Source organism: Gavialis gangeticus, unplaced genomic scaffold (genome assembly GCF_001723915.1).
Source record: "Gavialis gangeticus isolate Ggan-Ray unplaced genomic scaffold, GavGan_comp1, whole genome shotgun sequence".
Taxonomy (NCBI): Eukaryota; Metazoa; Chordata; order Crocodylia; family Gavialidae; genus Gavialis; species Gavialis gangeticus.
In genome coordinates this window covers 14,025,147-14,037,989 of record NW_017729003.1, presented here as the reverse complement: position 1 = coordinate 14,037,989, position 12,843 = coordinate 14,025,147, and the positions used below count along the sequence as shown (strand labels likewise).

Below are 12,843 nucleotides of genomic sequence, written 5' to 3'. Positions count from 1 at the left end.
ATGTGCCTCAAGTATCAGTTGCAACCAAATAAATAAAAATACATTTTATTGGACCAACTGAGTAGTTGGGAAAGATGATGGGGACAAGTTTTCAGGCAGGCTATACTCTTCAGATCCAATAAAATGTACCACAAAAAAAAACCCTCTTACCCCTCATACATTTCCTGGACCATCGTACCTAGAACAACACTCAACCCTATTACAAAAATAATATTTGAAATTTTTTATCTTGCAAGAGCTTAATTCATTGTATTTGATTTATTGAGTTGAAGAAAATGCTGGAATTTTCTATATTTTATTTTTAAGCAAAGGTAAATCTGGCATCTTAGCTGAAGCAAGAAATGCTATTTTGTCTGTTACAGGTGAAGTTCTGAACAAATTAAATATGTTTTACAAAAGGAAAGAAATGCAGAGACTGGGAGCAGAGAATGGACTGGATGGTAAGAGAGTATATTTCTGGTATGCAGTATTTTTTCCTAAATAGAGGTAACTGGATGCTGCTTGTGAGTGGCTTTTCCCCTCTCCTAGTAGAATAACTGATCCATGTGCTGCCATTTTGCTGTTGAATAGCTTGGATTTTGTTTTACTTTTTGAGATTTTGAAAAAAATTATGTTCTTTGAAAAAATGTATATTAGGCTTATTGGTAGCACTTATACTGAACAAATGTTACTTACATCGACTCTTTAAATCTTTTGTTGGGTATTTTAAATCTAACACTGAGCTTTTCTTACCCCCATCCCTTCTTTACTCCTGCAGCTTATCTCTTTCACCAGGCATTTATAAGCTTTAGGAAATACATCTTGGAGTCCCAGTCCTTGAGTGCTGATGTACATATTATTCTAAATGATATATGTTGTGGTGCAGGCAAGTATAAACAGTGCCTTTATATTTTTCTTTGTTGTTTAATAAAAATATATTTATTTTTCTTTTCTTTCTTTGCTCCCTCCTCTGCTTTTTATAACGGGGATAAAAATGGAGTAATTCCCCCTGATGTGGGAAGGTGCACCGTGTCCTTATATTCTCCAAAATGGGAGGAGTGAGAAGAGGGAACTGGTCATTTCATATCAATTAGCACCTATTATTGTCTGGGCCACCTTGTTGGTGTGTTATCCTGCATGGTGTCCCTTTCACCAAGTTTGTCCAAAGTGTCTGTCTTCAGTTATATAGGCACCATGGTTAAATTTTTTGAGGAAAAAGGCTGATGACAGTGGTGGTCAGCTTCTCCATCCCATCCATTATCATGTGTAACTCCTTTGGTGGTCTTTAGGGACACTTTCTGAGCATTCTGCTGTACTGTTGGGTTTAAAAGCTTGAGTATGTGCTGCTCTTCCTCTTGTATTACTTTGCTTTTGCCAGTGCAAAAGTTAGAGAAGGGTATGTTCACTTCATTTACTGCTTTGCTCATGATGATTAATATAAAATATCTGTGCCCGTGAAGAGGAAATGTTAGTTGATGGCTGTAGAAGTTCCATAGGAGCACAAATAGATTTTTTCCTTTATTTTAAAAAACATATTCTACAGAAGCAGGTGATACTGCTTCATTAAGTGGTGATATTGTTCAAATGTTAAATATGACAGTGGTTCTTTGCATTTGAAATATTTTCTAAAGCTGCTGGCATATGTTACACTTAAGAAGTGATTAACCAGTTAATTACGTCTTAAATTGTTACTGGGCCATAGGTTAATATACTTAATGGTGTGATAAAACAAGGAATAAGCCATGAAGTGTTTACATAAAAAATGGGTAACAACTTTTGTGGCTGGTTCCTAGTATGCCATTATGTGAACACGTGGCCTGGCTGGGCCCATGCCTGGGAGTCCTATCAGCTGATCAGGATGTGCCCCCATGGTTGGAGTACACTTAATGGGCCTCCTAGCCACAGGAGTTTGCTATTTTCTGGTGCAGGAGGAGCCCAAAATCATGATCCGAGGCTCCCCCTGCACCGTCAAAAAGGCATGATGGGATCTGATACTCAGTTCTACAGGCATGGCAGGAAGCATGATTGTGGGGATCATGCATCAGATCCCATCATGTCTTGCATGTCAGCCAGGGTGCTGGTTATAGCAGGTCAAATTATGAATCTAATTTATTCGCTACCATTATTTTTAAAAGTCTCATACTCAGTGGCAACTAATATCTTTGAAGAACTCAAGGAACTAATTTTACACTAACATGCTTCTATACCACTTTTAGAAGGTAATGTTAATGTGCAAAGTTGTAGGATTTTTTTAAAAAAAATTTTTGCTGATGAGAGAGAAGTTTCTTGGGCCCAAATTAAATGTTGAAGGTGAGAGAGGAAGGTGTCATAGTTCTGAGCTAGAGCACAAATAACTGCATTTAAGTTTCTGCTCTGCCTGATGCAGAGCAATGAGTTGAACCTGGGTCTCCTCCATTACAAGTAAATGCTATCATCAACAGACTGTTCTTAACTGAAGGTCTGTTTCTCTAGCTACTACTGTTCTAATTTTCTTTCTCTGCATTAATATTAATGTAAGAGACTGTTTTGGGGGGGGGTTTGTTTTTTTTTAAGCTCAGTGTTTGGGGCACTCCCCTGATGTATTGGAAGTTTGGGGACTTAAACCTGGTTTTCCTGGATAAGTGACCTGATGACAATGCTACATGCTATTCTTAGCTTTTGGAAGTGGGGGATTTGTTGCTTTTGTAATTGCCCTTTAAAAAAAAAAAAAGAGAGGATGTAGATTTGTTCCAGTGTAGGCAGGTGATTTAAAGATTTAAAAAAAAAAAACGTCTTGCAGGACAGAGAGAGTATTTCATACCAGATGCCTTTAAAAATCTGTCAAGTATCTAAAATGAATACTTGAGTTACCAAAGTGGTTGTGTTGATGGATTTTTTTTTTTAAACATATTGTGTCTGCCTTATAGGTTTAAATCCATGTTGTAATGTTACTTTGTCTTTTCCCAGCTGTGAGATGGAAAAATAATATTGGCCTCTTTGTAGGGTGCTTTGAAATGTATGGATGAAAAACACAGTCCATGAGTTGGATAGTATTATTAATCTTTGTTCAATTAACCTATCTTTGGATGAGCAAGTGTGCAGATTCTTAACAGTGTTTGTCTTTCAGGTCATGTGGATGACCTCTTTCCATTTTTCTTGAACCATGCTAAAGAGATCTTTCCTATGTTGGACTGTATGGATGATCTGCGCAAAATCAGCGACTTAAGATGGCCACCCAACTGGTTAGTGCTTTTTACATGTTGCAGAATTTCATATTGCTTCTATTAGTACATGCAGTCTCCTTGCAGAAGACTCTTAGAAAGTTCACTTTTTCTAAGGAGGATGTGCTTAGTGCTGTGGTTAGTTATGAACACAAATACTGGAGCTAAGAATGCCAGTACCAGTACAAATTGGAGATAATATATGGCTAAGAGGTCACTATTTTTTTGATTAATTGGTTTTGGTTTAGGTAAAGCTTTGCTATGTAATGTCCAACTGTAAGGTAGATATTAATCTCATATCTGTGGTTATCCAGTCTTTGATAGTTAATGGCTTTGGAAGAACGGGCAGAAGCTTGAAATCAAGAGTCATGGTGACATTTCTTAGAGTCCAGTGTGGGCAAGAACCATCTTCTGGGGAATAGCTGTTTTTGTAGAAGTTTTGAACCCTTTGTTCATAAAATAATTTTTCTACCCTGGCTCTTGGGCAGCTTTCACAGTTTCCTTGTGCCAGAAATTTGACTTTCTTGGTGTGATGTCTGTTGCTATTCAGCACCGTGCCAGTGGTTTAAGAAGAAAATAAAAATTACTTCACCTATGAAACTACCACCACATTACCCTTTCCTTCTGTCTTTCCCCCTCAAGTGATATATATATTTTTAAATGGAAATTGCCTCTTCACAGACCCATGTTATTCAGTAAATAGTACCTCAGGACCTAAAAAGTAAACAAGAAAAGATGCAGTAGTAAGACAATAAAGGAATTATTTCTTGAGAATTAAGCGCGCATATTATTATTTCAGTTTTCTCTTTAATTGTAAAATGATCCAGTGTGGAACTAGTACTTGACAGATTGTTAAAACCTCTTTATATTTGTTAAGTATTAAAGGGTAGGAGGATATATCAATGTTAATAATTGGCATTTTAAAATGAGTTGATTGACAGTTTGGGTGAAAGATCAAATGAAATTTGTGTTGTTTATTAAACTATATATGTTTTGCATTTTAGGTATCCAGAAGCCAGGGCTGTTCAAAGAAAGATAGTCTTCCATGCTGGCCCTACAAATAGTGGAAAAACATACCATGCTATCCAACGATATTTGTCAGCAAAATCAGGAATATATTGTGGTCCATTAAAACTGCTGGCCCATGAGATCTTCCAAAAGTGTAATGATGCTGTAAGTATGTTTAAAAATCTTTATGTGCATTTGTGGGACTGTCATGGTACTATGCAAATCATTTTATTGTAATAATTTTGGAAAACACTTTGAAAGAGTCTATGACAGTGTAGTTTCTATTATGATGCTGTTAGTTTGTGTTTATACCAGTGGTGCACCTTCAGCATAGAAGGCATAGAATGGGACAGTATAGATTCAAAGCATTGTTTCATTGCATTCAGCCATGTAATGTAGTCTATTGCCTATTATTCCCACTTCGTAGCAACTCAGACTGTTGATGGTTTGTTTTTCGTGTAGAGACTATAGCCCTGGTTGCCTGTGATCTTGTGTTAAGTAAATCACCCATGGGCTGTGACCTGAGGACAGTGTTAGGGTTCTTTTTGACATGTCCAGTCAGTGTTTGTCTCAACTTAATTCAGGTTCAGTTAAATAAAATAGAAATTGTCATTGGCAAACTACAAAACCTTATTTAAAATAAGTTACCTTCATTGGTCATCATTATTTAAAGCAGTCCGAGTATTAACTAAAAAGTGATATGCAATAGTAAACCACGTCTTGACTCATACTTACTTGGGCTTGACAGAAGGCAGGAGGAAGATGGAACATCCTCAAGTGCTTGTTAAATGCAGGTGTACAGGGAAGTATTTCTGTTAAAGATGATCTTCTGGACAGGACAATGATCTTTAGTTAGTGGCAACTTTTTTTCTTATTCAGTATTAAGTTACTTTCTTTTCTGTTCAAATGCCCCTGCTTCAGCGACTTTCTCTCTTGTCTTAATTTTTACATGAATGTCAGTTGACATGCAGTAGGTTATCCCAAATTCTAGAAAATAAGATTTAAAACATAGTATGATGTTACTTTGGATTCCTTGTGCAGGAATCCCATTAGATTTCATTAGTTCTGTTGATTTGCCTCTAGCATCTTTCAGAGATTTTTTTTTTTTTTTGCTAGCCTGTTTGCAGCTTCCTAATATTACAGCTGTTACAAAGCAATAATATAAAATACTTCATAAGTTTCTATATAAGCTACTTATGAATTTTCCGTATTAATTATCTCAGTACAGCATTCTGATTACTCAGTGATTCTTTAACAATGGCAAGCCTGTAATCACGCTGCTGGTTTCTAAAATGTTACTTCCCTTAGGAAGTTCTAGCCCCAAGGATCCAACATCTCCTTTTAAATAGTAATGAGAAACAGTATGATGTGTAGGTATGTGTTTCTTGTTAGCAGTGTATTTGTAGAACTAAAAATTGACTTTAGTCAGAAGTTCATGGCTACTGTGGGGTTTGTATCAGGGATGCTCAGTAGGCCTGTACAAATAGGGAAGCATTCAATTTGGATTCAGATCCGGCTGATTTGGAGGACAGTGATTCAATTCAGATCACTGTCCTGAATTGATTTGGCGCTGATTCAGAGAGATTCGATGACTGGATCAGCTGGGGAGAGCCAAGCACAGTTGGGTGGCTGCAGGTTCTCCCCCAGTTCATTTGACTGTGCCTGCCTTTTCCTGGGTGGGGGGAGCCACCGGAGAAGCCCCCATGGCTGCCCTACCCATCCCCAGCCTCCTGGCACAAAAAAAAAAAGCCCTTGCTCACCAGCTGCAGGAATGGTGATTGGGGCCTCTGGGCGCTCATGGTAAGAGCCACCCCATGGGACCGTGGGGGGCAGAGGGGATTTCCCCCCCCCTCACTTGGCATCTGTGCGGCAGCTGTCACTTTTCACAGATGCAGTGTGGCTCGGCAAGGTGCTGCCGTGCGCTGTCTGGGATCTGGGGCCACTGGAGCTGAGCACTGCCAGGCTCTGGCTGACATGTGGAGCTGCCCCAGTTTCTAGACAGCGCTTGGTGCCCTGCCAAGCTATGCTGCCACCAGTGCCATGGGGCAGCTGCCATGTGGGTGCCAAGTGGGGGGGGGGGCGTAGCACTCCCTGCTGCCCCATGTTGCACGGGGGTGCTCTGTCATGAGCACTCAGAGTCCCTAATTGCTGCTGCCAGAGCCGGTGAGTGTGGGGCTTTTTTTTTTTTTTAAAGTGCTGGGGCTGGGGGGGGGATGGGGCCAGGCAGGGCAGCCATGGGGGCTTCTTCAGCTGTGCCTGCCTCTGGCCCAGTGAGGGCAGCTGCAGGGGCTCTGTCCTGCTGCCGCTTGCCTAGCTGGCATAGGGTGGGGCATCATGATGCAGGTGCGGCCTGGTTCAGGCAGCAGCATGGCATAGCCCCCACTCCCAGTGCTGCCGCACCCATATCAGCACTGGGAGCGGGGGCTCTGCCCTGCTGCCACTTGCCAGCTGGTGTGGGAAATGCAGGATGCAGATACAGCAGTGCTGGGAGCAGAGGCTCTGCCCTGCTGCCACTTGCTCTCTTCCACCTGGAGTGAGCCAGACCTCTATGCCGCTCTTCCCCCCACCCCCCTGGCTGGGCAAGAGGCAGCAGGGCAGAGCTCCTGCTCCCTGTGCTGCCACGCCTGCATCCTGTACTCCCTACCCCCCCTCCCTGAGTAATGTCCCTCCTGCTCTGGCTGAGCAGTTTGTCCTCAGCCCCTTCCCCCTCCCAACCCCAACAGACTTACCAGCTGGAGGCAGCTGTCAGCTGCCTGTTTAGTCTACGGCCAAATCTCCGAATTGTCCAGATCTTTTACAAAGTTTTCTGAATTGATTCAAATGTTTGAAATTGAATTGGAGCTTTTACTTGGTCTTCTGTTTCGATTCGGATTTGGAGGTTCAGGAGTTGGGCCGAATCTCCTCCGAATCGAATCGGCTACCGAAGCTTCACACAGTCCTAGTGCTCAACCCCCGGCACAGGCCAGATCTGGGCCACCAGCACAATGTAATCCAGCCTGCAGGGCTCCCCACATATCTGGTGGGGAGCCCTACATGCTGTGGCCCTGTACTCTAGTTCAAGTGGTTAGGGCAGTGCAGGGCCCAATGCCAGCACGTGGCCTGATCTGGCCTGTGAACTATCCCTGCGCCATTTATCAGGCCTGTGTGTCCAAAAATGTTAGTATCATTGGTGTATTTTATTACTGATGTTAAAACATATCTCATTCTGGGATTGGTTTAAGAAAACAAAGATGTAATGATACTTTTCAGGAATGGGGATCCAGGAGAAAGAGAGAGAATCTTATTCCATAAATGAGCAATATTTCTTTGAATTTTTTCTTCAGTATAGAACTTAATTACTTACAAAATGTAAGTCTGAGTTACAAAATGCAAGTCAGAGCAGCCTAATGTAAGGAATCCCTGTATTTGGATAACTTCTGTTATACAGTATGTCCAAAACTATTTCATTAAGATCAGTACCTTTTTAAAAAATAAAGGAAAAAACAAAAAACTAAGAAAACAAATGACTTTTAAAAGTGCAGGACCATAGGGATTGCAATAATATTTGATCCAATGTAACAGTGTTTGCATTTCCCTTGTCCTTTCACACCTCCTGAAATTGACCAATACAGTACAGTACAACGTAACGCCCCTTGCCCCAACTGCCCATACTGTATAACAGGGCTGGGCAGTTATTTCAGGTGATGGGCAACTTAACGTGTTTTGGTGAGCTGTCAAGGGCTGTATATGTAAAATATTTCAGAAGATATCATTTTAACAAATTATTGATTTAAAAAAACAAAACATACTAAAAATGAAACATCTGCTGTAATGTATTTTAATTTTATTTCAAGAAATAATTTTTGTCCTGACTTAAGTTTTTTTTGAGTAATGTATATAGAGGTGATTTGCATAATAGCTCAAAATAATCTTATTCTTCTATGTTGTGTATGAGGTGGGGGCTGCCGGTGTACTAGGTCCTGGGAGCTGGCTGGAGGCGGGGAGGGAGGAAACTGGAGGGACGTGCAGCAGAGCACACCTGGGTAGTGCAGTGCAGGTGCAGTGTCTTCCTGTCTGCCCTCCTTCCACGCCTAGTATGTCCTGTGGCTGCCCCTGTGGACCTCCATGGGGGGCTGAGCCCTACCCAGGGCATCCCCTGCTGTGTTCCCACCCATGCCCACTGTTGGCACTGTCCCAGCCAGTGTGCTGTTTTTTACCTGCAGGTGGCTGCTCGTTGTGCTAGGTGGCTGAGTGGGGGAAAGGTGGCTGGGAGGTGGATCCCTGTGTACTGGGGCAGGAGCTGCCCAGCTGCAACTTCCCTGCCTGGCTCAACATGTGGTGCTTGACATGTCCCTATGGCTGCCACTGCTTCCCTGTGCTACCTGCTGCCTGGAGCTGTGCAGCAGGGGCAGGAGGAAGAGCCACTGGAGGTGGGAGGAGCTGAGCAAGGCTTGGATGGCTGCAGGAGCAGCTGAATCAGCCCTGTCAGGATGCTGTGCATGCTAACTGGGGCCCAGGCTGGAGTGGTGCCATCAGTGGGTGCAGGTGGGAGTGCAGCTCAGGCTGCCCCAGGTGAGTGGGCAGGGCTTGGCCCCATGTGCAGTGCCATGGGGGCAACTGCAGGCTGGATGCAATCAATTGACTGTATTGCCCACTCCTGCCCTATACACTTTCCCACCAGACAGGAGTGCTACCCTCAACTTCCTTTGCTCATTTCTTCTCCATTTTTAAACAAACCAATTTTTTAACAGCTCAGAAGATTAACAACATTGTTCTTATTTTACACTGTGCATTTAAAAATGTAGCACACTTGGGCTTATTTCACAACCTTTCTTGTTTGGGGTTATGTTACTTTTTTTTTAGGAAAGGAGTTTAACATTGACTCTCTTAATTTTCGTAGAATGTGCCATGTGATTTAGTCACAGGAGAAGAACGTGTATGTGTTGATCCGGAAGGCAAACCAGCTGCCCACATTGCTTGCACTATTGAGATGTGCAATGTTAACATACCCTGTAGGTATTCATTTTCTTCATATACAGTACATAGCAATCTTTAATGTAGCAGTGCTTAAACCTCTAGGGAAAATTTAACTTCAGCAACTCATTATCGTCATGCATATCCTGTATTTATTAATTTTAACTTGGTGTTTTCTTAACTATCTTTTAACACTATTTTATGAATGTTGAATGAGGAGCAGGTCATCTTAGTACTAACTTGGAATGTAGTGTGGATGAATGAAGAAGGATGGAGCACTGCTGGGTCTGGATGTTCGTTCAGATGTAGTGTTGCTATCTAGGTGCCTTCCTTTAGTGAATCATCGTAATTTGGTGGGTTTTTTTTTTTTAAGGTGAAGTGGCTGTCATTGACGAAATTCAGATGATCAGAGATCCAGCTAGAGGATGGGCCTGGACCCGAGCACTTTTAGGTATGCCTGTCAGTGTTGAAAGTATGTCATTATTGCCATAAACTAGCTAAAAGTATATGGATTGCCGTATAAATGTATGGTGCAACGTATATATTGTAGCATTGATTCTTCACAAATTTAATTTATAGAAAGGGCTCTTTACAGAAAGTTGATTATCTAATGTCATTTGTCACGTTTACTTTTGTTTCTGTAAATATTATCTGAATTATAATTTTAAACGCATTTTATTACTATATTAACACTATCTGCCTCCATTTACTTACCTGTTTAATTAGTAGAAAGCATCACTTTCATATATTTATGACACTTTTGCATAAAAATGTTACATAATTATTTAAAACATTATAACTTTAGATGATTCTTCAGAATTTTAATTTTTTAAACGTTGGTAATTGCATGCAGCATTTCTATAATCTTACATTAAATGACTGACTTGTAGAAATTGCATTTTGTCAGAGAACTTATTTCTTGCAGGAAAATTATTTTTAAATGAATTTTCTAATTTTTTCAACATTAAACTTTGGGGTTTTTTTTCAAAATCTGAAATATCACATTTCAGAACATGGTCTTCTCACCTTTTCTTTCCACGTTGACTCTTCAAAATATCACCTCCTTTAAAAGTTCAAATGGATGAGAGAATTTCTAACTTCTCCATCCTTGAAAAAATGTTGAAAGGCTGATGAAAAGAGGTAGTTTTACTCTTCTGTTTGCAAATGAAGCAATGAAACCTTAGGCATACATTCACGCTGTTAATGGCTGAGTTTTTGCTCAGTGAGAATGTCAGCAGAGACTGACTTTTTGGGATATAAAATCATTTATTTAATTAGCAAGAATCCTGCCATTGAAGGCATTGCACTTTGGTAATTTTGGTACCTTGCTTCAGGTAAATTTGTGTTGCTGGTTACAGAGGAAAGCTAAAATCAGCAAGGAAAAAAGGGTTTTCATTAATGTGTTCTTGGGTAGTATTTTTGTCTGTTTTCGTAATTGTCTGCTGGTTATAGATTCTGTTAATTTGTCTAAACACTTACCTTTTAACTCTTTACCTAACTTCATTTTTTTTCAGGGATTCCTGCAACAGAAATTCACATTTGTGGAGAAGATGCTGCTATTAATTTGATAAGAGAGCTCATGTACACAACAGGAGAGGAAGTGGAGGTAGATTTACTACTTTTTTAAAGTTGGCATAAAATTGTGTACAAAACATTTTAGGCTGTCTTTTTATTAAATGCCATTTACAACAGTGCAAGTGACTGCTGTAAACTTGATTTGAGAAAATACTGGTTGGATCTGCTGTACCTGGCTAACATTTTCATAAATACAACCTCCATTTAACTCCTAAATCAAAGGGAGGCTTCCCAGAAGTGCTACAACACTAATGCTTTTGAGGGAAAAAAAGAATTATACCATTAATAAGGAAACAGTGGGTGTTTTAGTTTTCTTAGCTTTCCAAGAGGGCAGGCTATATGTCTGCAGCAACTTCATACATTTCCCTTTTTGTAGAGTGCAATGCCCTCCTTTTACTCATGTCACATTATTGTTATATATATTTTCCCTTAAGAAACCAAACAGTAGAAAGGGGATTTATCTCCAGGGAAAAATTATCAAAAAGAAATAGATGAATTCCATTTATCCACCTTCATGGAATCATTTGTCAGGCAAGAAAGAGTCTTCCCTAATATTTTACAAATATAAATCCTGCTCTTGCAGGTAACCTTCCTGAGAGAATCCAGCAGAAATTTTTCCCAGTCAGTGGCTTGTGAAATCTCTTGCTTTGCAAAATGACGGTAGCTATAATCTTTGAATAGTTCCTGTATTAGACATTTCTTTCTTCCTGGATATTAATGTTGTTGCAAGTAACTAGTATGTCTGCAGTGTAACCTAATTCAGTGCTAGAAAATGGTTTGTAACGTCTGAATGCTGTAAACATTTTGAAGTATTCTCTCTGGAAATGCTCATGAGGTCCATTTTGGGTTGCATGGCAAAAGGAACATGTGTCAGAAAGAATGGTTTTTATTGTCTTCCTAGTACTTGCCTTACTGGGATAATGAGGCACTTTTAGAATATTGGGGTTCTGATTACAGACTGAGTAAAATTTGCAGATGTTACAAATGTTGCGAAGAATTTGTGTCTTCCGTTAACACCTGCTGTTTAATCCTAGGTCAGAAACTACAAGAGACTTACGCCTATAACTGTGCTGGATTATGCACTAGAATCTTTAAATAACCTTCGTCCTGGTGACTGCATTGTTTGTTTTAGTAAGGCTGATATTTATTCTGTGAGTCGACAGATTGAAGCGCGAGGATTAGAATGTGCTGTCATATATGGCAGTCTCCCACCAGGTAAAATACTAACTTTATTTTCTTTTAAAAAGAGAAACTCGTGTTTGTTCCTGCTCCTATGAAAAACATTTAATAAAAAGACTTAAAATATTTCCTTCTATCTATCTATATGCTGAGTTAGAATTAGTAACAAGTAGACTTCCATTGTCCAGCATTATAATAATGGAGTTGGACCTATGTTATTTGCACAAATCTAACAATACGTTATTTTATTTTGATTGGTTTGTGGAGGGACTGATTTACAGCTGCAGGAAAATTTGAAAAAAATAATGTTGATTCTTCAACTGTTTCTTGTTTTGTTAAATTACATCTAATGTGGGGATATAGTGATTTTTACGTTTCATTTTGATGGGGAAATTCAGCTACTTAAAAAGTACCCATTACTTATTCTGTTCTAGGGACAAAACTTGCCCAAGCCAAGAAATTCAATGACCCTGATGATCCTTGTAAAATTTTAGTTGCTACAGATGCAATTGGAATGGGGCTCAACTTGTAAGTACTATGAACAAATTAAGACTAATATGTTACATAGTTTTGTTTTTCCCAGTTGTGGATAAAGTGTTGAGTGCCCTTTATGTGCACAAATGTCTGAACAACGTGGTGATTTAACTTGACTGGTTAGATCTAATAATAACATTTATCAAACTGATTTACCACATTTAGCTCAAATCAAGGGGACTTCAAATGTAAGATAATCCCCATAATTAGGTTCTAAACATGGAAAATCATAAATGTGTTTTTTAATTTTTCTCTGTCCAGTACTATCTAGTTATTGGTGGGTCCTCTTAAATTTATCCCACTCGCCACTGACACAGCAAGGAAAGCAGTGGCTGGGGGCCAGGCAGCCTGCCCCAGGCCTTTTTATCCCCCCCTTCTCCCTGCCACTTGCCACCTGTATCTGCTCCTTTATCTG

The 12,843-nt window shown here is 40.0% G+C and overlaps 1 protein-coding gene across 1 annotated transcript in view; it reads left to right on the top strand.

The window, feature by feature from the left end:
• SUPV3L1 (Suv3 like RNA helicase) overlaps positions 1-12,843 on the top strand; it is a 42,147-nt gene that overhangs the window by 22,763 nt on the left and 6,541 nt on the right. Inside the window, exons 3-11 of the mRNA XM_019507734.1 lie at positions 363-440; positions 758-865; positions 3,086-3,200; positions 4,184-4,352; positions 9,067-9,178; positions 9,514-9,591; positions 10,655-10,746; positions 11,750-11,930; positions 12,329-12,422. Of these exons, the coding sequence (XP_019363279.1) occupies positions 363-440; positions 758-865; positions 3,086-3,200; positions 4,184-4,352; positions 9,067-9,178; positions 9,514-9,591; positions 10,655-10,746; positions 11,750-11,930; positions 12,329-12,422 (1,027 nt within the window). The remainder of the gene's footprint in view (positions 1-362; positions 441-757; positions 866-3,085; positions 3,201-4,183; positions 4,353-9,066; positions 9,179-9,513; positions 9,592-10,654; positions 10,747-11,749; positions 11,931-12,328; positions 12,423-12,843) is intronic.